At 41.5% G+C, this 27585-nt stretch overlaps 1 protein-coding gene and 1 pseudogene across 3 annotated transcripts in view; one reads left to right on the forward strand and one right to left on the reverse strand.

Moving 5' to 3' along the window:
- On the reverse strand, window positions 1-26997 carry LOC147822904 (tRNA-splicing endonuclease subunit Sen2-like; annotated as a pseudogene).
- Fem1c (fem-1 homolog C) overlaps window positions 25715-27585 on the forward strand; it is a 32328-nt gene continuing 30457 nt past the window's right edge. The window contains exons 1-2 of one of the 3 annotated variants that reach the window (XM_087194693.1): window positions 25715-26084; window positions 26839-27543. In XM_087194693.1, the coding sequence (XP_087050819.1) occupies window positions 27000-27543 (544 nt within the window). In that variant the 5' untranslated portion in view covers window positions 25715-26084; window positions 26839-26999. The remainder of the gene's footprint in view (window positions 26085-26838; window positions 27544-27585) is intronic. The other 2 variants (XM_087194695.1, XM_087194694.1) reach the window with 2 other exon arrangements.

Here is a 27585-nt window from a genome sequence, read left to right on the forward strand (position 1 = left end):
CTGGCTGTTGGTGGAAGGGAGGCCCAAGGCTGGGTCACTACAGCTTGTCTTGGTCACTTCTCTTTCAGGAAGACATCCACCGACTGCGAATCATCTCCTGGACCTTGATTCTCCTCAGACATTCTGGGAACTTCATATCTTCATCTGTCATGATGGAGGGTTTAATCAGGTAGCACAGCATAAGTTCCTTGGAGACACTACTGGAAACTCTGCTGAGGGTGGCCAGTGGATTCCAAGTGCAAGGTCTGTGGAGGGGGCCTGCGAAGCCCTTATCTATAAGCTCCATGATGACAGAATAGCTTGCATGGTAGAACGGAGGGCCTTTTCGATATAGCAGCAGATCTGTCCCATACTTGACTTTGGTCTTTGGGCACCCAGCCCTTGCTCCAGAAGTAGTGGTAGGCCCTGTAGGTTGTCCTGAGTGTGGGCTGAATTGCCGTGAACGCTTGCCACAGCCTCATGATCTTCAGAGTTCCTTCTCATAGTAGATACTCAGACACCCCAGCGCATGGGCCAAGAAGAAAGCCTCTTCCAGGCTAAGCTGCAGATACTTGAAGATCCCCTAGGGATTTCTTCTGAGTATTAATCTCTTCCTTTGAACCAACTTTCTGCTCTTCACCTCCTCCACTGCCTGGGTGTCCTCCCCCTGGCTCCTGCAACTCGCTCCCTCCTCCATCAACACAAGCTCAGGGCCAGACCCCCTCTCTCTGGCATGGAGGCTGCTGTCCAGCAGCAGAAGGCCACACTGCAGGCTGAGTGCATCCAGTACACAGCTGGGGACCCGGGATGCAGGTGCTGGGTCCTCTCCTGAGTGCTCCCCAAAGCTGGTAGCAGCCAGTGAGCCAGGCCCAGAGCCTAGGCCAGGCTCTCCTATCTCCTTCATGGTTCCAGAGGCTCCATCCATCCCCAGAAGTCCCCCTGTCCCTGCCGTGAGCCTGGCCTGAGGTCGCCCCTCTACACTGCTCTCTCTGCCCACATGCTCAAGTGGCCTTGTGTACTCCTCGAGGACTTGGCACACCGTGCTCTCACCCTGGCCCTGTCTGCGCAGGAGATCTGCAGCGCACGCCAGATGATGCTGGTACTTCTCCGAAGTGATGATGTGTATGTTTGTCTCCACATCTGTAATGTCAAAGGAGCTCTGTTACTTCCAGACATGTTTCCCTTAAGAGGGAAAAGCACACCCTGAAAATCGAGGACAGGAACAGAGCTCATGGCACAAGGTCACAGCCTGGAAGGTGAGTGCTGACCAGTCAGGGATGGCTTCATGCAACCTCAGGACTGCCCATTGCCCCAGCTCAGTAGGGACAGCGGGTGACACCAGCACAGGGCTCTGAGACCCCACAACCTCCCGTGAGGGGCTGGGAAGTATGCCGGGGGCACTGTGAGTCTGGGGTGGGGATCTAGTTCTATTTAATTTTTAAAACAGATAATGCATTCAAATGCTTCAAAATTCAAAGGATACAATGAAGTGACTCACTTTTCATTCTCAAAGCCAGCTAACACTACCAGCTTCTTGTGTGCGTCCTTCTGAAGAAGGTTTATGTGTTTGCAGTTGGCCCTTCATATCCACACATTCTACATCTGTGGATTCCAACAAACGCATCTGTACTGAGCGTATACAGACTTTTTCTTGTCATTTTTCTTTAAATAATACATAAAGCAAGCATTTATATAGGATTCACATTATATTAGGTATTATGAGTAGTATAGAAATGATATATCAGTAAGATGAAAGTCTAGAAGAGGATTTGCTGAGTTAATGAGCATTTATATATGAAAATTTTATAAATACCCCACAAAACTGCATCAGTTTACATTCTCACTGTCATGAGTGCTTGTTTGCCCAGATTCCTTCAGTAGTATGTCACCAAACTACCTAATCTTTGCTAATAGGCAAAAAATACCATCTCAAAAAATTTTATTCTATTAAAATTTTTTTTTTTTGGTACTGGGAATCAAACTCAGGCCCTTGCACTTGTGAAGCAGGTGGCAGCACCACTGAGCTAAATTCCCAGCCCAGTTCTATTCAAATTTTAAGTGAAGTTGAATCTTTTCATATATTTTATAGCTGTTTTAAGATATCTGTGTATATTCCTTGTCCAAGATGCTATTAAAATATTGGACTTTTCATATCAATTTGTAGAAGCTTTTTATATCTTGGATATTTTAACTTTCATAATTTTTTTCTTTCTTTCTTTCTTTTTAAAACAGAGTCTTGCTATTCAGGCTGGCCTTGAACTCACTGTATAGCCCTTGCTGGCCTCGAACTGGCTGCAATCCTTCTGCCTCAGCCTCCTGTGCACTTTGGTGATTTAAGTTGCAAATGTTTTTCTCAGTTTAGGTTTTGGTGAGGCTCATAGTCAGGTTTAGTTTCTACACAGGTTTTTAAATTTGTAAATAGATTTATGGATTTTTTAAAATCTGGGCTTCTTTCCTGCTACATTGGTTCATGCTCAGAAAGGATTTCCTCTATGAGAAGATTTTCTTAAAAATATCCTAGAGTTTCTTCTCATACTTCTGTGATTTTATTGTTCCCACAAAGTCATTCACTTGTATAGAATTTATTTTAGTGTAAAGTGTGATTTGTGGATCTAAATACTTTAGTAATTTTCTAATACTTTTTTATAATCTCTCCTCACTAATTTAAAATGTTATCTTTATCATCTGTAAATGTTTGTATGTCTATTTTGTACCTAATTCTGATTCTGTAGTCCTTTCTGTTAATATTTCAATCTATTTATGTATAATTATTATGCTGTTTTAATTATGGTAGCTTTATAATATGCATTAATATCTGAGAAAGATAGTCTACCCTTATTACTCTTCACTTTCACAATTTTCTTCTCCTATACTTGCTTGTTTATTATTGAATGAGTATGGACTATTCATGTAATATGTTAATGTTAAAATATTCTTATAGTGCTAAAAATCTTTGTTACTTTTATTAGGACTGCATTACATTCATCACTTGGCTTAAGGAGATGTGATATCACCATAAGTTCAAAGCTACCCTAGGCTACATAATGAGTCCAAGGCCAGCCTGCACTACAAAGCAAGACCCTCTCTCACAAAACCATAAATATATAAACAAACAAATGAACAAATAAATAAATAAGTTTAATGTTTGTTCATTATATGTACTTTGAAAAAAGACAAGAAGACAATAAAGATGTTAATACTAGCCATCTACAAGGGATGGATTGGGAGCCTTAGTTTTCCTTTCTTTTTTGTTATATTTTTAAATTTTTTTCTGTAAGGCATAATGTTATAGCTTATATTCAGACATCCTTCAAGGCCTCATGTGGTCATAGGTGGGGTCTTTTTCAGAGATGGTTGGATCTAGAGTATGTGACACTGGGATTGATTCATGATGCAATGCTAGAGTCAAGGGCACTAGGATTAAAGGTGTGAGTGCTACCCACCCTCAGTAGCCTAGACACAATATAAAAGGGGTAGAAAGATGCTGTTAAGGCCCAAACCTTATTGCTTTTCCTGTCTTCATGCAAGGAACTCTTTCTCTTCATGTGCAATTCTGCCTTGGAGCCAGCCAACTATGAACTGAAACCTCTACAAACAGCTAAATAAACTTTATCCCCTTTCATTTGGGTGTCGGGTATTCTTTCTTAGCAACTAGAGAAAAGTAAGACTGGTAATAAATAATAAAATTCTTAAAAGTTAGCTAGCATAACTGTGTGTGGCTGAAAAATATTTTCTGAATCAAGGCAGCTAAGGGATATCTGAGGTAAGGACATCATAGAACTATGAGGTAGTACATTGTCTTCATTGCTTAACTCACTTTTAGTTGGAGATTCTGCTACACATAAGCATGCCAAACTGAGTTTTAAATGAACTAAATTATATAATTATATAAACCACTTAGTATGTATAATATTGGCACATAGTAAGTGCTCAATAATAGAAATTATAATCTTGGTTCAAGTTATCTAGGCATTTTATTTTGTAGCTTTTGATCATTAGTAAGGTATAAAGGATTTTTTTCTTTCTGTTTAATTAACAATTCCTACATTTCCCAAATTTAAGCATATAATGACAATCTTGTCAACAATGGTGAACATAAGTTATGGTAATACCGTAAGATTATAATGGAGCTGGGGCTGGGGATTTAACTCAGTGGTACTGCCGCCTGTCTCTCAAGTGCAAGGTTGTGGGTTCGATCCTGGGTACAAAAAAAAAGAGATTATAATGGAGCTGAAACATTCCTATTGCCTAGTGACATTGTAGCTGTCATAACATCCTAGCACAAAATATTACTCATGTGTATCCTGTGACATTGATGCAAACAGAATGACTGAGCTGATAGAGCTGACAGTAATATAAAAGTTTAGGGGCTGGGGATTTAGTTTAGTGGCGCCACACCTGCCTTGAAAGCCCAAGGTCCCGAGTTCAATCCCTGGTATAAAAAAAACACAAAAACATATATATATGTTTAGCACTTGCAATTGAGTACCTAATACTTAATAATGATAATAAATGACAGTTACAGATTTTCTATGTATTGCACTATAATTTTTATCATTATTTACAGTATATTCCTCCTACTGACAAAAGGAAAAACTGTAAAATAGTATTCTGTGCTTCTAGCAGTGGCCTCAGATATTTCATGTTCAGTATGATTGCATTAAGAGGCCATGTCAAATGACTCACCTACACTTTAGTAAACACTATGACTTTTGTAGAATAACAAAGTCACCTAACAATACATTTCTCTGAATGTATCCCTGACATTAAGTGATGCATGACTGTCATACGCAAACCAAATAGTTGATGCTGTTTGACCTCCCAAGAAATTAAACATATTGGAAAGTAAAGCTGAATTAGCACAGAATATTGAACTATTAGATGAGCTGCTGAATCAATCATCAATTTGTTTTGTAGATACATGCAAGTTATTCAGGTTTTATAACTTGCATTAAAAAATTATAGATGTTTACATGAAGAATCTCATTTTCAACAATTAAAGTAACATAAAACTGACCACCAAAAATACACGTGTAGTGCAACAAGGTGGATTTATACTCATTGAAGAGTGGAACAATATTTATCAAGGAGATCATGGAGCATCTTAATGAAAGGATGTCAGAAAGAACCTACTGTATGGTTTGGATTTGGGTTGGGTAATTTAGGAATGGGTTTAAGATGGTAAGGATTTGTTCTAGATTGGGTGCTATAATAAAGAACAAATCTATGACTGTGTCTCTCAATAAATCTTAACCATAAGATGAGAAGGTTTATAAGGAGGATATATAACACAACATAGACACAGGAGTGATATCATTATTCACAGGTTTCACTCACACTTGAAGAGGAGATAATTGTATGAGATTGCAAGTCACTCAAGTATAATTTTGACTGGTCCCGATGTCCACAGCTGTCCCACATGTAAAATACATGTTCCCACTCCAAAAGTTTACAAAGGTCTTTTTCTTTCATAGCATCAGTTAAAAGTCCAAAATCTCTTCTAAGTATCATCAGCTCAAGAGTGATTATCTCAATAATGAAGTATGAGGTAAGCAAAGGACTGAGAAAAAGGGACCATCTGGGACTTGAAGCTTAGAACATGCTTCTAATTCTGGTTGGGAGGGAATCTTCAAGATTTCTGAGGAAGTAGAGGGGATAATATTGTTAGAACTGCAAGCCAGAAATAAAATTGACAACAGAGTAAAAATGGACTACTACATACAAGTGAGAAGACAATGAGGAGATAAATTACAGTGATAATGTGGACATTGTGTTCTTCACATGTTAAATAATGGTCCTCACCTTCTGTCAGCCCGAAGTGTTCTCTGAGGCATTCCTGCCTCCCTCGGTGACAGTCATGGGTTTGTGCTACTATAGTAATCATTTTTTGTCCAGTTTCACTGTAAACAAAGGTAAAGATTATAGTAGGTTATTGTTACAATTACTGCAGTGCATAGGGTTATGTGAAAATTCAGTGTATGGAGAAAGAATCATGCAAATTTCACCAACACAGATAGAATAAGAATTTTGGCCTTGTGAGATAATTTAATGGACATCATTTACTGAGTGATTCTTTTAAAGATAGCATGTTTTGTGTTTTGTGAATGCTGTCTCTTTTAGTTCTCAAGGTAATCCTTTGGCAGTAGGAACCTTTGGGTCCATTATTAGTAAGTAAGCATCAGTAGGTTTCTAATGAAATGTCATTTCCTCAGAGCATCCCACCCTGATACAACCTGTTTTACACTCCTCAAAATCATTGTTTCTTCTTCTTAGTGCTTATTTCACTTTGTATGTATTATGTTTATTTGTGTTCTATTTGTCAGGAATCTTTTGATAGCAATGAATGAAAACCAACTCAATTTGACCTAGTAGGGGGAAAAGATGAGGGAAAGACTGAAATGCCTTATATAATTGAGAGGTTGGGACAGGATTAACACCACTCTTAACTCTGGGGAAAGTCATTTTATAATTCTGGCGGTAAGTAGCACAGTCATATTGACTGGGGATATTTGGCTCTTGATATGGCAGGATCCAGGAGTTCAAACAATGTCATCATTCTGTATCTCTTTCATTTTATGTTGAGTTCAGTCTCTAGAAGACTTGATCCCTGCTTTTCAACCTGGAAGCTTCAGGTTTCTATCTTCCCATCTTCAAATCCACTGGGAAAAGATTCTCCTTAGAAAGAAAGCCTACAGAAAGTCTCCAAATTCTTTTCAAAAATAGGAATAGGTTATAGAAATAATTTCTCTGTTAGGTAAAAGAAATCCAGAGTTAAGTAGTATTTAGCTTGTGTATTGCTCCAGTGCCAGGGACTGAAGCTCCCTTAGTTCCTTCTCAGTTCATGGATCTACTTTATGGCCCAATATGGCTGCTACAGTTCCAGCAAGCAGTCAGTATTTCAGCCAGTATGGAAGGAAAAAAGCCACAATCTCTCCCTTTAAAAGCATTTCTCTGAAATTGCACATAAGACTCTGCTTTTGTACCACTGGCTAAAACTTTGTTGCATGGTCACACCTAACTACAAGGAAGAGTGTGCCCAGTACCAAAGTTACTAAGAAAGAAACTGAATATTGGAAGACAACTAACATCTCTGCCATGCAGGCCTATTGCATCAGTTTGTAGATAACCAGTGGACTGGTGGAACAGAGTATCTCTACCCACAAAATGGGATGTTAGTATCCAGAGGAGGAGGGATGTTACCGGGCTTTCAGATTTAAACTCCATACATTAGTTAACTTTCAGAGTTTCAAGCAATGAAAAATTCAACTCACATATTCTTAAAACTTAAAGGAGACTATTGGATTATATAACTGAAAAGTCCAGAGGTAGAGCAAACTTCAAAAGTAGTTGATTTAGCTTCTATAATCTATTGATGGGGTTTACCTTTTTGTGTAAGCTTAATTCTTTTCTGACTTCCTTCATCATGGCAAAATGATAGAAGGATTTCTTTTCACATCTGTACACTACAGTGTACCAGGACTGTGTTGTGCACTAAACTTAGCAGCATGAACCAAATGGGGGTTGCCCATTCTCTTGCCTCTGTGAGATGGGGCTAGTGTTTGACCACTGAAATTGCAAGGCTAATCGGAAATGAGGGGAGGAACATTCCTCATAGTGTAGTCTGTCATTAGAAAGTAAACAGAGGGAAAAATGGATGCTGGTCATTTACCAACCAGTGTTCATTACCAACCCAGCTCCCATGTGAGCAGGGACTAAATCTCTAATAGCTAGCACTGTGCTTGGTGTACAAGTAAATGATCAATAATTATTGATTGAATGGGTAACAATGCTCAGGAAAGGTCATGTACCTCTACCATAATCTCCACCATCTAGCCTCCAGACTTCACTAATGCCATCTTTGTACCTCCTGGGTAAAGTTAAGTGTGCACAAAGGTGTTCCAGATTTACCTCAACCACAGACCAGAACACGACACCTAGGCTCCATACTGGCATAGACATCATCTTGGAGCCCTCTAATAGGGGATAGGGTTCAGAAGCTATGATTTCCTGGAGGAGGTATTTACTTAAAGAAACCATAAATAGCAAAACAAAAGGGGCAAGTGCAAACCATAATTAATAGGGATTATCCATAAATGTTTCAGTAGAACATGGTCACATGTCAGATCCAAAGGGCAAATAAATCTACAAATGGGCAGTCAACCCTAGAATTAACAGTCTAGGAGTCAAGAATGGGTAAAGAAGGCAAATGGGAAGTAAGTTAAGGAAAGAATTCAGGATATAAATGATGAAAAAGATCAAGTGGAGGGCTCTATCCTCACAGGTATATCCCCAGCAGTGGTAGATGTGGGCCTGACAGCCACAAGCTGTGGGGCAAATTCCAGAGAGGTGAGACCTCTTCAAGGAGCTTACCTCAAGAACCTAGGGACCATGGGAGCAGGGAGAATGGCAACTTGGGGAGCAAACACCCATCGCTGAGGAAATACACTGAGGAGACAATGCAGTGCCCAATTCTAGAGTCAGATTGCCTGGATATACATGCCACCCTGTCACTTTCTATCCATGTGATTTTTGTTCAAGTCAATCAATCTCTCTATCCTTCTGCTCCCATCCATGTAAGAGGATGTACATTCTTTGTTATGAAAATGAAATAAAGTAGCAATCCTAAAGCTTTTTTGCATAGGCTGTTGTACACCAAAACACTGAGCTAAGCTCACCAGTACTGTCAACAGCAGTCAATTATAGTACTAATTAGCAATAAAGGCAACAGAGAAACAAATTAGACACTCATGATTAGTTCTGAGCTCTTAGACACTAGCTCTGAATTGCCATGCCCATTTTTGCACAAGAAATTTCAAATGCCTCAAACTCCTTTTCCCTCCTTGACAGCTGGCTAAAATGTCCACAGGTCCTTCAGATCTCAGTTCATACATCCCTTCCTCAAGGCTGGAGCTGCTGCTGTTCTAGAGGTACTGGTCTGATAAAGGACATTTGAATTTTTCTACCCTGAATTTAGCGTGCCCTTGGTCCCCCTGCCTAAGATCCTGCTAGTACCTGACATGGAGACTGAGTTACCACATGTATTAATTCATCTTCACTTAGCAAACATTTGCTAAATACATCCTATATATCAGGCAGTCAGCTGAAATATGGTGATTCAGAATTGAGCATCCAAATATAGCCCTTGACCTCTTGAGCTTTCCCGCTATACAAAGGAAATAGATATTTGATGTACCATGAGGATCTTAAAAGAGGAGCTAAAGGATACAGTGGGAGCCATGGGGCTCAGGGGAAGTAGGAAGGACAACAGCTATAACAAGGAAGATACTGAGGCTGAGAAATTGGCTGAAGCCACCCTGAGTGAGCACTTGCTATGGTTTAGATGAATGTCCCCCTGAGCTGTATATGTTAAGGCTAGCACTATTAGAAGGAAATGAAATCTATAGGAATAAAACTATGTGGGAGATCCTAAGTCATGGGACTGTGCCTTCAAAAGCTAATAATGGGACCCTAGCCCATCCTATCTTTGCTTCCTGGCTGATGAGGTAAATGGTTTTGCTCTACTACACACTGGTGTGTGGTGCTGCCTCACTACAGGCTGAAAGATATTGATCCAATTGATTATAGTGTAAAACCCTCAAAATTGTTAGTCTAAAATAAAACTTTTCCCTTTATAGTTTAATTGTCTATGGTATTTCATTAGAGTAACTCAAGGCTGACTAATGTAACATGTAGAAAAAATTTCCCGAGGAAATAGGACATCAGAAACCTTGAAAGTATATGTTGTGACAGGTTTCCTCTAAAAACAAAATTTTAAAATACATATTAGGGCCTGGGGTTGTTGCTCAGTGGTAGATTATTCTCCCAGCATGTGTGGGGTTTGATCCCCAGCACCACCAGAAAAACAGGAACAACATATATCTCAGAGAATTTATGAATGGAAAATAAAACACAGGACCTGGAAAACAATCAGTTCTCAAAAATGATAGTGATGGTAGTTATCATTATCATAATCATTACCATCAGCATCCTGTTGGTGATGGAAACTAGGTTGAGGCTAGTGACTGCTTCAGCATAAGGAAGGTATAAAAAAGCATATTGTCACTGTTTTCCTTTTTCAGGACACAGAGATAACCAGATTGTAAAGATGGAAAATTTAAAAATCTGGAGATAACCAGATTGTAAAGATGGAAAAGAACCATTAGGGAGACTGTAACTTTCAGCCAAGTATGCTCATGTGATAATAAGGTTTACAAACTCTTTCACCAAAGCAAGACCTTTGACTTCTCGAATGCCATCAAGCCTTATAAACTACTCCAAGAATACAATGCAATCAAATCCAATGTATGAGCAAACAATATTTTAGGCAAAGTCACACTTTCATTGATGTATCCCTCCAGAAAAGGTTTCTGAAAATTAGATCTCTCTTCCTTGCCTCACCACAGAATCAGAGCACTGTTCAAATCATTTTTGCTTTCCCAGCACATGTAACATTTCTTTCAGGGTATTAGCAACTTCATGATTTTACAAGAGCAGTGGGCGAGGACTTCACATTATGGTAACTTGGGGACCCAGGCTTGTAATTTTATGAAAACAAATACATCCTGAGTATTATTGTTCATTCTAATGTTAAGATAAAGGAGAACTACAACAGGTCAGACCCTTATAGTCAGGGAAAGTAGAGGATTTTAGGGCCAGAACCTGCTGGATTACAATTTGGGTGTGTACTTTTTTGTTATTGGTTTTTGAAGGACCCTAGTTAGCAAGACAGACTCCATATTGCTGCTTGACCCACCTGCCTGCCCTTTAGATGAACTCAGAAGGAGGAAGCTTAAAAACCTCCTCCCCTTAGAAAGTCTCTTTAGAAATAACAATTAATCAACTATTGTTTTACAAATGTTCTAACAGCAGGGACATTCTGCTTCTGTACTTTTCACTTGCTTTGCTAGTTCTATCCCATAGTGGGGCCTAGAAACTGTTGGCCTCAAAGGTGGATAAAACATGTTTATCTCCCCCCAGTCGAGGCTCGAGTCCGATGCTTGGCTTGGGTCCTGGCCAGTAATAAACTCCTGTGTGGATTTAATACCAGTCTCTGGTTGGTTCTCTCTCACTGGGTGTAACACTCTTGGAGGCCCCAGTGAGATAGCCAGCTGCTCTAGAGCTTATTATCTTAGAGCCATTGTTTCTTTTTAGGAGAGACTAGAATCGGTCATCAGCAGCGTTTGGCCCCTCTGGACACCGGTCTGTGGAAGGGGAGGCCACCCTGACGGTATTCTGGGGCTTCGGGTAGGCCAGTCCCAGTCGGGCCCTATCGCCAATCAACTGACCCACAGGAGTTTATCAGGAAAGCCTCTAGAGGTAAGAATGGAATGATTCTTAGTGCACTGTGGGTAGGTAGGAGGAAGCTGAACGCAGCACATATTCCCCTACCTAGAGTCTCTTTACAATGGCAAGCAGACTCACTGGGTCAGAGTCATCAGAAGGGCGACTCCCTGGATGGGGTCTGTATCCATTCAGCCCCAGAGGTTTTACTTGGCCAAAATTTGTCTTTGTCTGTTTATTGTCTGTCTGCTTGCTCTGTGTGCCTTTTGCATTTTCACAGGCTAAAATTATGGGTTCCTCACAGTCCACAGAAGGAACTCCACTTGATTGTGTTTTGAATAACTTCAAAAAAATTTATTCCACAGACAGGGAAGATGAATATGGCATGAAATTTTCTAAAGGCAAATTATGAACCCTGTGTCAATTAAAATGGTCCAGTTTCAGAGTCAATTGGCCCCCAGTGGGAATTTATTCTATGCACATTGCTTGCAAGGTTTGGAATGTGGTCACAGGAGTTGGGGCCCCACAGGTCCTGATCGACCTTTGGCACTTGATCCAGACAGGACTAAGGTCCATCAGCCCCATCTTCCTCCTCCCTTTTTCCTTTAAAACAGAGCCTGGGGGAGGATTGATTTATATCCCTTTTACAACTCATGATCTTTATAATTGGAAACATCAAAATCCCCCCCTTCTCTGAAAAACCTCAGGCATTAATCTCTTCTTGAGTCTATTTTTTATACCCATCAGCCGACCTGGGATGATGGCCAGCAGCTTTTACAGATCCTGTTCACCACTGAGGAGCGGGACTGCATTTATCAACAGGTAGTCAAAGAGGCCCTGGGGCCAAATTCCGGCATCACTCCTGGAACCCCAGGGGTATTCAGCCAGGGCTGAAGCAGTGGTTCTGTCATGGTGCCCTGAATGGGACCCCAATGATGATGATGGTAGGAGGAGGCTGGGGACCTACCACAAGCACTTATTAGGGGTACTCTGGGGAGCTGCCAGAAAGCCCACTAATTTGAATAAGGTAAGTGAGGGTCACCAGGGAAAATCAGAGTCTCCAGCTGCGTTTTTAGAGAGACTCTTGGAAGCCTATAGAGTTTTCACTCGTATTGACCCAGAGGCTCCCGAAAATGCAGCAGCTTTAAATTTGGCCTTTGTTTCCCAGTCGGCACCAGACATTAGAAAAAAATTACAAAAATTGGAGGGAATTGAGGGAAAGAATAGGACTGAATGCTTGAGCATAGCCCAAAAAGTTTATGATAACTGTGACGCCCCCCAAGGAAGTCCTAGCCAAAAAACTGGAAAAAGTCACTATTGCTGCACTCCAGGCATAAGAGACAGTCCCTCCGGACAGAAAAGGAGAAAGCTGCCTTTTTGGCTTTAAAGAAAACCTTAGTGTCAGCACCAACCCTGGCCCTACCTGATGTCACCAAGCCCTTTCGGTTGTTTGTGGCTGAATGAGGGGACAGAGCCAAAGGAGTGCTAGCTCAGGCATTAGGGCCTTGGAACAGACCTGTGGCCTACCTGTCTAAAAGATTTGATCGTGTGGCAAGTGGATGGCCTACCTGTTTGAGGGCAGTTGCAGCCACTGCCCTCCTGGTCAAAGAGGCAGATAAGCTCAGCCTGGGACAGGACCTGGTCACCACCACACCCCATGTGGTGGAGACACTGCTGAGAGGAGCCCCAGAACGATGGCTCTCCAACACCTGCCTGACTCAGTACCAGGCCCTCTTGCTGGATGCTCCATGCATCAAATTCGCCTGAGAAACAGCCCTTAATCCTTATTAAGCCACCTTACTCCCAGACTCCAACTCATGTGCACCCCTCCCTGACTGTCTGGACACTCTGACAACTTCCACCACCAACCACACAGACCTGACTTATGTTCCCCTACAATGCCCAGATGAGACCTTCTTCACTGATGGAAACAGCTTCATGGAAGATGGAGTCAGGTACACAGGGGCAGCTGTAGTCAGTCCAGAAGGACAAGTACACAGGGCACAGGCAATAAGCTGGGGGCATTGGCATAGAGGGCTGAATTATAGCCTTAACTCAAGCCCTAAGGTTAGGCTGAGACAAGGCTGTAAACATCTACACTGACAGCCGGTATGCATTCACCACTGCCCATGTGCATGGCAACATCTACAGACAGAGAGGGCTATTGACATCAGAAGGGAAAACTATCAAAAATAAAAAAGAAATTTTGGCCTTATTGGAGGCAATTTGGGAACCCAGGGCATTGGCCATTATCATTGCAAAAGCCACCAAAAAGGAGACAGCTTTGAGGCCCATGGTAACTGAGAGGCTGATGTTGCAGCCCGACAAGTGTCCAGAGAACCAGTGGGGCCAATAGACATTCTGCTCATCCAACCCTTTGGCTACCTGCCAGAAAGACCCACATATACCCCAGAAGAGGAAGAAGAAAACCAAAGGCAAGGGGGTACAAAACTGGACTCAGGATGGTGGAAAGGGACAAATGAACAAATTTGTCTCCCCTGAGCCCCGGGGTGACAACTAGTTCATCAGTTACGTCACTTAACTTACCTGGGAAAATCAAAGTTAAAAAGACTAACGAGCTCTAAGTTTTCAATCCCAGGACTGACCTCTATGGTCCAGGACATCAGTTCCAGGTGTCAGGTGTGTGCACAGGTAAACTCCAAGATGAAACCAAGGAACAAAGGTAATCGACTATGGGGAAGAGAGCCAGGGGAACACGGGGAACTTGATTTCACCAAAATAAAATCCAGCAATAGGTTCAAATATTTACTGGTATTGGCTGACACCTACTCAGGTTGGGTAAAAGCTTTCCCTACTCATGGAGAATCAGCCAACATAGTAAGTAAGGTTTTGCTCCAGGAGATAGTTCCCTGATTTGGCATCCCTCATTACCTGGGGTCCGACAATGGGCCTGCCTTCGTGGCACAGATATCCAAATTGTTGGCAAAGGCACTACATATTGATTGGAAGTTATACTATGCCTATTGTCCACAAAGTTCAAGGCAAGTGAAAGGATGAATAGGACCCTGAAAGAAACCCTGACTAAATATGTTCTAGAAACTGGTGGTAGGTGGCCTGATCTGCTTCCTCTAGCCTTGTTAAGAGTTAGATGTACTCCATATGTTGACAAGTTTACCCCTTTCGAAATCTTGTATGGGAGGCCAACGCCACTCCTCCCTAAGTTAAACCTTGAACAGATAACAGAGAATTCTTGTGTTTCTTTACTTCAGTCTCTTCAAGCCTTACAGATTCTTCAGAGTGAGATCCAGGCTACAATACAACAGGCTTGAGAAAAACCTTTTGTGATGTTCCAGCCCCACGGTATCAAGCCAGGAGACCTAGTCCTGATATTCTTGGTTTGCTTGCACCAAGGGCTTGACTAAATACATTCCCAAATCAGTCTTGGCTACCCAATCTGCCACTTTATTTTGTGTCACTGTGTATGTTGTTCCACAAGTCTTGCATTATATTGGAAAAGGGGACCACGAATATCTGGGATTAACCACTGAGCACTATAGGAGTAAATGGACTGCTCCCATTTTAGTGCCCATTCTGGTGGGATTAGGAATAGCAGGGTCAGTGGCTATTGGAACTTCTTCCCTGATCCTTCAGGAAAGACTCGATCTCCAGATTAAAAAACCAGGTTGATTCCCTAGCTGAGATGGTCCTGCAAAATCAAAGGGGACTTGACCTCCTGTTCATGAAACAAGGAGGGTTATGTGTAGCCCTAGAAAGAAAACCTGTTGCTTCTATGCTAATGGTTAACTACCCTAGTTTCTGCTGTAACAGGCCCCCTAGTTATCTTACTTCTGCTTTTGCTCGTGGGACCCTGCATTATAAATGCTCTGACTAAATATGTTAGACAGAGGGTTGATGCAGTTAAACTGATGGTGTTGAGACAAAATTATGAGATTTTAAAAGACATTTTAGAAAAAAATATCCAAAGAGTAAATACAGAAATCAAAGATTTGATTAAGTTACAAGAACCAGTGGGGAATGAAGGACCCTAGTTAGCAAGACAGACTCCATATTGCTGCTTGACCCACCTGCCTGCCCTTTAGATGAACTCAGAAGGAGGAAGCTTAAAAACCTCCTCCCCTTAGAAAGTCTCTTTAGAAATAACAATTAATCAACTATTGTTCAAGGCTCAAGTCCAATGCTCGGCTCCGGTCCCAGCCGGTTATAAGCTTGTGTGGATTTAATATCGGTCTCTGGTTGGTTCTCTCTCACTGGGTCTAACAGTTTTGTCTTATTTTTATTTTTGAGAGGGAGATGGAACATCAGTAAATTACTTTTTTTTCATGGATCAGAAGTCAGACCTTGATATTTATAAAGACTTGTCTTCAAGGGGCTTGGCTGTGGAACCCACGACTGATTCAAACAGATTTCAGCATTGTTTCTGACCTTCTTTCAGTAAGACCAAAAATTGATTTTTGCTTGGCACCCACACCCAGCAGAAGCTAGCCCTAGCCCAACCCCATTTGCTCAGGTTTGGGTTCTACTTGAAAGTTTTTTTTTTCAAGTTCTTGTATTGGTACATTTTAGGTATACAATTCATTTACATTTATCATTGGGTGCTTGTACCTGTATATGATGTAGTTTGGTTCTTAGTTTTTTCCCATTACCTGTGCACCCTTCACCCCCTCTACCCTTCCCTATTTACACAGACATCATTTCCATTTTTTTTTTTTTCTTTTCTCATAGTTTTTCTTTTCCCTCCTTTCCTTTCCCCTTCCTCTCCCTTCACTACTTGAAAGTTTTATTGCCATGGGGTCAAGTTCAAATAATGACTTCTTAAAATACTCCACTGCCCGTCTCCTTCAGAATGCTGCCTTCATTTCTAACCATTCCTCTGTTGCAAGTTACTTTCTAGCCATGCAGAGCTTCTTTTGGTTCTTCAGCAGCCAGTCCCACACTAGCTTCTGACCATTTCTCTCTGCCTGGAAATTCTTCGTATCTCCTACTCTTTGGTGAAAACCCCTGCTTGCCCTTCAGGGTTTTGATCAGTCATCATCAGCTCTGGAATGCCTTCCTCCCCAATCCCATGCACAACCATGATGAAAGGCCTCATATGCTTCAAGAAGGTATTTACAAAATAGTCTTGCTCATGTACACTGTATTTCCAGGCTTATCACTGGACAGTGCACAGAGTAAGCAATAAACATCTACTGAAAGAATGAGTGACTGAATGAATGGATCAATGAACAGATACCTTGTGTCTACTCTCCATAGGGACTTAAATGGTAAAGAATATTTCTGGTGTCCTTCAACTGGGTGTCTCAGAACAAGAAGTTGAAGTTTGTATAAAGGATATGAGAAAACACTTATGTAAAATGATTTAGCAAAAAAAAAAAGTCCTGGCAAAGTGAGTTTGCCGATCCCATATGGGATGGATATACATTAGTACTCAGCTTCAAGGATACAGCCTCCAGCCTGCTTCTGAGTATTTGATCTATATTTCTCACAAGGAGGACCTTAAGTATGTAATATAGGTCTACCACTAAGGTCAGTCTTAAGATGATTCCTCAGGCTGCTCTATAGGTGTACTGAACTCCTAAAACTAATACTAAGGGACTCAAGTCCTTCAGACTAGGACTCATAATTTAGTATTTGATTGTAAGTATGGCAGGCTACTCTGGATATATGTGGCAGGAAGAGAGGCCAAGACTCGGCGTGAGGCCTATTTACTAATCAAGTGGCAGAGACTAATGTCAGTAGAAGAGGCAGATAGAAGCCACCCTTGTCAAGAGGCACAGCAGCCTCAGTGAAAATCAGGTACCAACATACAGGGAGATTCCAATCAGATGTAGAGGGTGTTTGAAGATGTATTCATGGCTGGCTCCAGAAAGAGGAAGAGGAAGATCCCTTCCATCAGAGTTGAGTTCAGTGCTAAAGTAGGGATAAAACATGTTGTGTAGTTAACACCCCTGCTCAGTTTACTGGCAGGCTATAAGTGGTACAGGCTTCTTGCCTCCCCATAATTCCTCTACATTTTATTAGGAGTTTGACTAAAGTCTAGTGACTCATGTGGGCATGTTGGAGGACATACGGGGGAGTATAGCCCCCCCACCAATGGCTATAGCATAGACCTGAGTCCTGGTCTGTGAAGCTGAGGGCCTTGATTGAGATAACATAACGGCCAAAGACAGTGTGGCTCCAACTAAATTCCTTTCCCTGAATTATGGCCTCCCCCCACTGACCTGATGGGTTACTGGTTAATTAAAACGCTGTTTTGGTCTCCCTTTGTTCCTTCTGCAGGAATGCCCTGTCCTCCTTTTTATGAGGCTTGTGTGCATTAACTGCCACTGCCCAGATGCCTCACAAACTATCACCAAATGTCTCACATACACCCTGTCTTATTTCTTCCCATGCTTGTGTAATCAATAAATACTGGAGGCCTCTGGTGCCTGGTGTCTTTGCTGCCAGCTCAGCTCAGACCATCCCAGATCCCCATTTTCTACTTAAGTCTTGTTTCAGTGTCTTTCTTTTGCCTTACATTGTATCACCTCTCAGGAGATCAAGACTCTCAGCTGGGGTCCTCCATAATACTGGACCTGCAAGTTGGTGCAGAAGAAAGAAGCCAGAAGTGGTAGAATTGAGGTCAGAGAAAGGCACTCTTCTGAAACACTGGCCTTTTCAGAGGGGTCAACTGTGAAAGATGTGGGGCCTGTGTAAGAAAGACCTAAAGAGTACGTGAGAGGTACAGAATCAGTGGACAGTAACCAAATGTTCAGGAAATCAAAGGGATAGGAAATGAGGTAGAGCTTATCCTAGGATAAAATAATTTTATAGAATTCCACACAAGTGTAACCAATTTTCTCTCTGGGCTTTTGTCCCAAGGATGATGAAAGATGAAACAAGTGTAGTTTATTAGACAGAACAAAGAAACACTCTCACTTGGCAAGAGGTGCTCCAACAAAAGATGCCAAGGAGGTGCCCAAGTTCAGGGATTTATGTGCATTTTGTTGGGCTATTTTGGCGGGCATATGAAAATGAGACAAGAAAACCATGCGGTTGCTACTTTTAGCTGGGGTTCTGACATTAGGAGGAGTAGGCCTCCCTTGCACCCTAACTTCTCGGGGCTTATCTCAGTGTACCCAGGCCCTTGCCTTTTGAAGCAATGTTTGTTGCCACTTTTAACCAGGTATCTGACATCAGGAGAACAGATTTCCCCTGCTCCCCTGTCCTCTAGCTTCCTAGTCTCACCAAGACATAGTGGATTCCACTGGGAAGATGAATGGCATGAGAATCCTAGTGCTTTGAGCACCTTCCAAGTGCTGAAGAAGCTTTAGAACTTAGGATAATCATCTTGGCAGAAAACAAAAATCAATAATGGTTCATCCCAATTGTATGATGGGAAGAGGGCCTTCAAACTGAGTGTCCACAGAAGTGACTGGGAGCTGATGTGGGAACAGTATTGGTAGATGTGGGAGGCAGCTTTGAAGTAAAGCCTAGAATTGGAGCAGGGTGCAAATCATTAAGCAGTGAGGTTGTGAAGGCACCTTTTTTTTGCAGACTCTAAAAAAAGTAAAGCACAAAAAGAGTACTCAAGTGTGTAGGGCCTAGCCAACATGGGCTTTTCAGGGATGTCTGAGCCATTGTACGCAGGCTGGAAGAGGGCCTAGGGGTACCCTAGACCAAGGTAGCGGAAGAAATTGAGATCCTCTGTTCTATGCAGGAACTAGGTAGAGATCTCACTCTTTTGTTCTCCAACAGAATGTGGCTCCTATGACTTTGGGGTGGATCTCATATGTGTGTAACTGATAAGAACCTGGCCTCATCTGATATCAGTCTGGGTGGCAATATAGAACTCAAGATAAGAGTTCCTTATTTATGGTATGGCTCCTCAGGCTGCAAACCAGTTGATATAAACTCACTACTTTTGCAGTTCTCACAACATTGGCAAGGTAGTCCATCGGCCTTAAAGACATGTATCTTGAAGAGTGGATGCACATCCAGCTTTTCTGTCCAACATCTACTACTAAACAGCTTTTACTTAATGAGAAGGAGACAATGCAAGGATTCACAGCAGCCAGACAAATGGCAGGGATTCATACATGCAATAGCACCCTATCTTCAGAAATTGGAGGATGTCATGGTTTATATTTAAATGTCCCCCCAAAGCCTTGTCACTCACAGATTAGGCTTTGGGGAGGTAATTGGATCATGGGTGGCAATGATATTTATTAGGTGGCTTAGTCCATTGATGATTTTATAAGTAAATGTGATGTTGGGAGATGAAGCCTGTTCTCAATGAAGTGGGTCACTGGGGACATGGCCTGGAAGGGCCTATCTCCTTCCCTTGATCTTTTTCAGCTTCCTGCCACCATGTCATAAGCAGTTTCTCCTCTGCCATGCCCCAGTGCCATGCCACACTGCCATACTACCCTGCTTCAGAGCCAGCTGACTGTAGACTGGAATCTCTACAAACTATGAGCCAAAATAAAATTGTCCTTCTTCAAATTGTGAGTATTGGGTACGATGTCTCACTAATGAGAAAATAAGTAAAACAGGATGAGGACTATACAGCCATGAGTCTCAAACATAGCAGGTATAAGAGTCATCTTTAGGATTTGTTCAAAGTGCACTCTTGTGCTTCTTCTATCAGAATTAGTGAATCTGAATGTCTGTGAACAGTGTGTCCTAGTAATCTTCATTTTAAACATATTCTAATTTTTTTTTTTTTTGACACAGGGTCTTGCTATGTAGTTCAAGTTGGCCTTAAACTCACTATGTAGCCCAGGCTGGCCTCAAACTCGAAGCAATCCTCCTGGCTCAGCCTTCCAAATCTTTAGATTCCTTCTCATCCATTGCTCTTGGAGAGCTAGAGTTAGAGTACTGACCACTTCAGGAAATAAGAAAACAAATGAAAAAAACATATACTTTTACAATGATGCAAGATTTCTAGCTTGTGACAGTGTGGTGAGTAAAGTGATATCACCATACTGCAGAGGGAGACTGCCAAGAAAACATTGTTAGAATTTGCACATCAAGTTGATGCCTCTTTACCATACCTTGTTTAAGAAAATAGAGGCTGAAATCTCCCTGCTAAAAGACTTCTGCCCTGCATATTTGTGAGATTTTAAGATTAATTTGGGTTTACAAGTTTCCTTTTTAAAATGCTACAACCCCAAGAGAATATTCTTTCATTAAGTAGATAACTTTAATTGGATTGTATTCCTGAAATCTGTGTGACAGCTATAACACTGAGAAAAGGCGAATTCTGATTGAGTGGCAGAAATAAAAAATGGTGTGTGTGGATACACTTTGAGTGAGGGGAGTGGGGACTTTAGTATATTCAGAAGTATCTTAAGGTATCACTATATGGGAAGAAAAGGGAAGGAAGATGAGGCTGTTTCTTTGGTTCTCTTGGCTTCCTGCTTTCTAAATAGTATTTTCTCTTTTCCCCTACTGATTTTTGGCTCGTTTACTCCCACTAATACTCTAAGATTCATTTTAACCAGCGCCTCCTTCTGAGACTTGCCAAATCTGGGTTAGTAGCTTAGGGTCTGGGCTCTGTTTAGATACATATCTTGCTCTAATCTTTTTATAGCTACACATCTCCCACAGACTATCCATTTCTTGAAAGTATGAAAGTATGTTCTTTTCATACTTTTCTAAATTAAACTGTTGTCCAGTTAGTTCCTAAAAACTAGAAGTAGTTCATAAATTTATTCTGACCTTTCCCCAGGGTAGATCAAGTTAACAAAGCTTACCAAAATTGTACAAACAGACTGTTTCACTGAGGCTTTTGTTTTAAATATACACTGGCAAGAACTAAACGAATGAAAATCCTCAGAAGAAATAATGTAGAAGGAATGAATATTCTACTAATTACAAGAGATTACATAGATGAAAAAAATCGAGGCAGTCAGGCAAATTTGGGAAAACTTGTTTTACCATTTTACATGTACTATGCTAGCAAAAAATTTTAAAAATATAAAACATGGAGAGAAGTTTTGTTGACGCTAAAAGTCACTCCCTTGCTGGTGGTATAGCAAAGTGGTCTAACTCTAGGAAGCAGTATACAATATGTATATGAAAAGCCAGATGACTTTGTGACTCAAAGTCAACTTCTGTAAATTTATCCCAAGGCAAGATATGAAAAGAAGAAGCAGTTTATATACCTGAAAATGCTCATTGTTTCAGTAATAAGGGTGCTCCCACTTTTCTGATGCAATCCCTCTTCCCCACCGCTCTTTCATGTATGAGGTAATGTTGCTCCTCTGGACTTTCAGTGAAGTTATGGAAATGGATGTTTAGAAGCCCAGGCTAAGTGAAATCTTTTTTTTCTTTTAATTCTCTTAAAAAGTTTTTAGGTTATAAAAAAAAACAAAACCAAAATGAGAGTGTTAATAGTTAACAAAATAATAATAGAATAACACTAGTTAATACACTGTGTATCATCTTCAAAGTAGCTACTCAGTATAAGACATCAACAAAAAACATTCTTACACAGAAGAAACAAATAGGTATTATCACAAAACTTTCTTTTCAATGGTGATGTCTTTAAATCACAAAAGAAAAATAAAATTTTCTGGGTTTAGCTGGGTTTCTATGTAACAGAAAAAAGAAAAAGAAAAACAGATTAGAAGAACAATTATTGCCACAATCTTTAGAACTGAAAACAATCTCCAATGGAGTATGAATAATAAATCAGTGGTCCTCAAATATTTTTGTCCACATACATAAAGCCTTCCTTCTCCCATATTTTTCAATTAACATCCCCAAATTTTTTATCGTAAGTTAAAGTAGTTGCAAAGGATGCAGTTTCTTACATGCTGTACAATTAACATTTTAAAACAGCTTCACTTTTATAAGTGGGTCCAAATCATAGCATTTATGCCTACTCTCAATCATTAAAAAAAAATAAACTCTAATAGAATATTTTACAAAATTTATTTTTCTCTTCATACTCATAATTTCATATTCACTTCTCTCAAGAGCATATCCCTATTTATATTTTTTGTGTTTGAATTTTTTGACCCACACTATTATATCTTTCTGTGAAAGATATTATATCTTCTGTGAAAACACAGAAATTGAAATTTAAGATTTTTAAATTTCCTATGATTGAAAGAATGTAAGTACTTGAATATTTTCTTCTAGGTTGATTAGTAATAATCAAGCGTTCAAAATATTATGGAAATCTTGGAAAGAAATACACAGAGACACAGAATTTGGATAAAATAATAAAATTTCTTCTCGCGAGCGGGCAGGATGCCAGAAACCAGTCTGGTCAGTATCCGTGCCCCCTTTGTTCAGCTTTTCCCTTTTTATATCCTTTTTAGCCATTATCTCATCCCTAGTGGTCTTTGATGTGTAAATACAATTCCAGTTCCTAGTTACAAGTCACAGACATGAGATAGGCCATATACATTATAAATTCACCCTGGCATGGTAACTTTGTTAGGTTAATGAAGTTACCAGTTAGAGTCAGATAATCCTTACCTTAAACAAGGAGTTATGGGAAAAGCAAATCTTAAAAGAATACATTACTTATTTTGCTTCTACAATTACCTTAATATTCAATCTATTAAGTTATCTAAAACTTTTCCATATCAAAAAAATACAAAATGTTAAAATATTTATAATTAATTTTAATATAATTATGCATAAATTTATTGTTAATACTGCTTCTAAGTAGAATGAGATAGTTCAGCATCCATGTTTCCTCAATTTTTCAATTTTATCAATTCTGAGAAAATTATCACATTAATAAGAAGATAGATCTATAAGGAATTTTGTGTTTTTATCAATGTCACTCAATTCTTTGAATTCTTTCCAATTTATAAACTCAGTGATCTCTAGGTCATACTTTCTTAAAAAGTACTTATTTCGAAATTAGCTGAGAATTTGTTACCTATTTGTTAGAAGTATACACTTTCTCAATACAGCTCAAAATTTTAAATTACTAAGGAACTGACAAAGTTTCCTAAGGTTTTTACTTTCCAGAGTAATGCATCATTTAAACATTCTGAAAATGTGAAAGGTGTACCTTTCTGTTTTGCAAATTGGGAAAGACAAGGTATTGTGAGAAAGCTGGGAAATGTACCAGCAAGACACCTTGACTACATACCTTTCACTAGCAGATGGATTTTAGGAAGGAATACTATAGGAGAAAGCTGAAAATTGAGAAACTAGTAGCCTTAAAACTAAGTCCGTTCAGCCCTTATGAATCCCATGGAGGACATACCCCTCAGTTTGAAGTTCACTGACATAAATTTGTACATCATTTTGTTGAATTAAATGAGAAAGAGAGGTCACCTTGAGTTAGGCCTTTGTTGGAACACTGATTGGTAGCTATATCCTAGGAGTATAGAACAGTGACCTATATATAACTGGAGCTAACAAAGTTGTCTTCTTGGGCTGGGGAGCACCTCTGTAAATCCAACACTCAGAGGCTGGGGCAGAAGAATCACAGAGAGTTTGAGGCCAGCCTGGGATACATAGTGAGTTCAAGGCCAGCTTGAATTACATAGCGAAATCCTGTCTCAAAAACAACAAAGTTGTCATCTTGGCTATTTTATTTATTTAGGCACTGAGGATTGAACCCAGGGCCTTCATACTGAATTATATTTCATCCTTTTTTTCAATTTTTATTTTTATTTTGAGGCAAGTAGTACAGGTAGCACAATTGGGGTTGGGAGACCACGCCTCTCCACCCACTTGACTTTGGGCATCACCACAGGGCTAATCCTTTTTCCTTTGTTCTGTTAGAAGCAGAAAACAAAACAATAAAGATCTGGGAAATCTCCAGTCTAGGGCACTTGCATGTTAGATCTCAAGGCCTGACCTTCAATAATCTTTTCCCCACTTGAACCTCATTAAAAGTTCACATATATGGACTCCATTTCATGTATGCAATTTAATCAGAAGAAACTCTAGGACAAGCCTGTGCGTTGGAAGCTCTTGAGATTCTTGTCAATCATATCCAAAGACCTGATGAGAGCCACCTGGGTTGGGGTATACATCCTGTAGATTCCAAGCCTGATTTATCTGTGTGCTGTGCTTTTTATTTCCCTGTAGCCCTAACACCACATTTCTGTTAGTGCTTGCCCTCAGGACATCTTCACGTAATCTTAAATAAATGTAGTTGCTTTTTCTATTACCATTGGATGTACACTTGCAATTTTTTGCTTCTCATACACAAAAGCCTGGAATTTATCTGTTGGCTCCACCACACCATATCATGAGGTCTTCCTAGGTAACTGAATTGCCCAGGTTGGGCTGAAATTAGAGATCTTCCTATTTCAATCTCCCAGAGTGCTGGGATTACAGGTATGCTCCCACACTCACTGTTTTTGTTGTTGTTGTTGTTTTTATTTTGTTTGTCCCCGCCCCCCCATGCTGGGATTACAGGTGTGCCCCACTGTAAATGGATGGTTTTTAGATTTCCTTGCATTACTAATTTCTTCGTTTATTCTCAGTTCTTTTACATTTCCTTCTTAGTAGTAACCTGCTTCAATTTTGGGGATCTGATGTTGACTGTATGTACAAACTACCTAAGGGAAATATTATGCTACATTTATAAATAATCAAGATTATAAAAACATGAGAAATATTTAGTGTGGCAAGGGAAAAAATGTAAAACATATAGTTGTATGAAAATCGCAAAAATTCACAGACTTTAGACGTTATAAATATAAAAACGAAGCTGTGATTTTTTTAGAAAGTGTCTCTAGTGTTGCATGGCTTCTAACAATGAGAATGGTTACATCGATGATGTAATATACCCTTTTCTCCAGTGGTTCTAAGGAACTATGTTTCCTCAAACGAAGTGTTCAAGAAACTGACGGTCCATTTTAAAAACTATTTTTTCATGATTCGTTACGGGTATTGTTTCCTAAACATAGTTAAACTCTTCTTCAACCTAGTGCAATACGGAACATTCTAGGTCTTAATGTCACGAATTCCAGAAAATTATTTCACACTGTGAGGTGGTAATTCCCTTCATTCATATAAACTCTTAGTTCTTTTCCATTTCTGGCTTTGTTATTCACAATTCAAGAACTCGACTTTGTTGACTTTATACTTAAGTTAAGCTTTACCATTCCTCGTAATTTTTATATTTTTCAGTGACTATACAGTATTTCTGAAGAAATCAGTCATCTGGTAGGTTTCAAAGCAAATCCGATATATGAAGTTTATGTTGTGTGTGTTTCTGTTTTGGCCTTAATTACGCGTTAGGCATTTTCAGGGCCTACCAAAGAACAATGAGGTCGGCTTGAGCGTTGCCACGAGTTGACATTAGTACCACCACTCCCCTAGTGCTTGGGAACTCACCAGCAGTCAAGCCAGGGCCAAGAAAACAGGACGCAGCGAGCCCGCGAGATTTAGGCAGTTACTCGACCTACCATTGGTCGCAGCTGCAGATCCCCGCCCCCTCGCGGCGCCCCGCCCCCCGCCGCACGGCTGCGTGTCCCGGGACGCGCGGCCCCGCCCCTCCCGCGGCGCCTCACCCCGTCCTAGGCGGTTGCCTCGGGAGGCCGCCGCCCTCTCCCGGCCCAGTGGCGCGGCTCCTGCGCCAGTGATGTGAAGTAGTCCTACGGCTGGCCCGCCCCCGGCCCGCAGCCCATTACACCATCCGCCGCGGCAGCCGCTGCAGCCCCAGCTGACTGGGAGGGCGGGAGGCCGCTCGGCGCGGCGTGGCGGGGCGGGGCGAGCGGCGCGGCGCGGCTCATTCCTGTGGGGCGCGGGACATGGAGGTGACGAGTGGCTGCGGGCGGAGCGGGGCGGCCCGGGCGGCGGAGAAGGCGGCTTCCATCTGACCGGGCGGCCTAGCCGAGCGGCCCGCGGCGGCGGGGAGCACCGGCCCCGGGCAGGTAGTGGCGGCGGCGCGGCCGGGACCTCGGCCTGAGGCGCCCGCGGAGGCCTGGGCGGGAAGGGGCCTTGGGGAGGGCTGGCGGGGAGCGGGAAGGGCTCCGGGATCAGAAAAAGGAAGAGGCGAAGGTTGCGTGGGGTGGGGGGGGGCCCTGCTTGGAGAACCCGCGGGTCGGCAGGCGCTGGTGGGGAGCAAAATGGGGCGGGCGAAGTTAGTGACTTAGGCAGCCGGATTTCCTGAGAGCCTCACAGGAATGAAAAGCTCTCGGTGAGGGTTTTGGCCCTATCTGAGGAAGGGTTGGTGTGTCCGACCCTTTTGTTCCTTGTGTGAACCTTCCTGGCCGCGCCGAGGCCTTCCCCGCCTTGCGCCCTTGGCCGGCTCTCCTCTGCAGAGGCGAGAAAGAAACATTTCTGAACCTGCCGCGTCCCTTGCCTCGGTCGGTCGTATTCTCCCTGGGCGTGTGCAGAACAAACTGGAACAAAGCCTGACTGATTAGAGCTGGAGACCAGAAAACCAGATCCGTCTAGTGTTTAAATTTTCCGCACAAGGAGAACACTGCCTCCCAACAAAACACCTGGGTCTCGTGTAAACCTTTTGTATTTTCCTTTTCCACTTTTCGGGGAGGAGGCACAATAGTCCTGAACGTAAGGCATGTTTTTCCTCCGCTTTTCCCCACAGAATTAGAAATTAAGAAAAACTAGTGTTTTTGCCGTTCCCTATGGAAAATTCAAACTGCCATTCTTTTCTTTCTCTAGTTTGGCACTCTGGTTGTCAGATGTTGGAAGGCAATAGGAAAAAACATATCCCTGCGGTTTTACATCCATTCTGGGGTTCAGTGACTTGCCTCCGTCGATAGAGTTAAGCTGGAGCTTTGCTTTGAAGGATAAATAAGGCACAGCCTCTCTACTGGACATAAATGGATCTAAAGACAGCAGTGTTTAACGCAGCGCGGGATGGCAAACTCCGGCTTCTTACCAAGTTGTTGGCAAGCAAATCCAAAGAGGAAGTTTCCTCCTTGATCTCTGAAAAAACAAACGGGGCCACGCCGCTCTTGATGGCTGCCAGGTATGGGCACCTCGACATGGTGGAATTCCTTCTGGAGCAGTGCAGTGCCTCCATAGAAGTTGGGGGCTCAGTCAATTTTGATGGCGAAACCATTGAGGGGGCTCCCCCTTTATGGGCTGCTTCTGCAGCCGGTCATCTGAATGTGGTCCAGTCTTTGTTAAATCATGGAGCATCTGTCAACAACACCACTTTGACCAATTCGACTCCTCTTCGAGCAGCATGTTTCGATGGCCATTTGGAAATCGTGAAGTACCTTGTAGAACACAAAGCTGATTTGGAAGTGTCAAACCGGCACGGACATACGTGCTTGATGATTTCGTGTTACAAAGGACATAAAGAGATTGCTCAGTATTTACTTGAAAAGGGGGCAGATGTTAACAGAAAAAGTGTTAAAGGTGAGTTCAGTATCTTTGTTTTTATTTTTTTAAGTGTCTACC

Source organism: Heterocephalus glaber, unplaced genomic scaffold (genome assembly GCF_053883595.1).
Source record: "Heterocephalus glaber isolate CG9 unplaced genomic scaffold, H.glaber_assembly_v1.0 deba00001606, whole genome shotgun sequence".
Lineage (NCBI taxonomy): Eukaryota > Metazoa > Chordata > Mammalia > Rodentia > Bathyergidae > Heterocephalus > Heterocephalus glaber.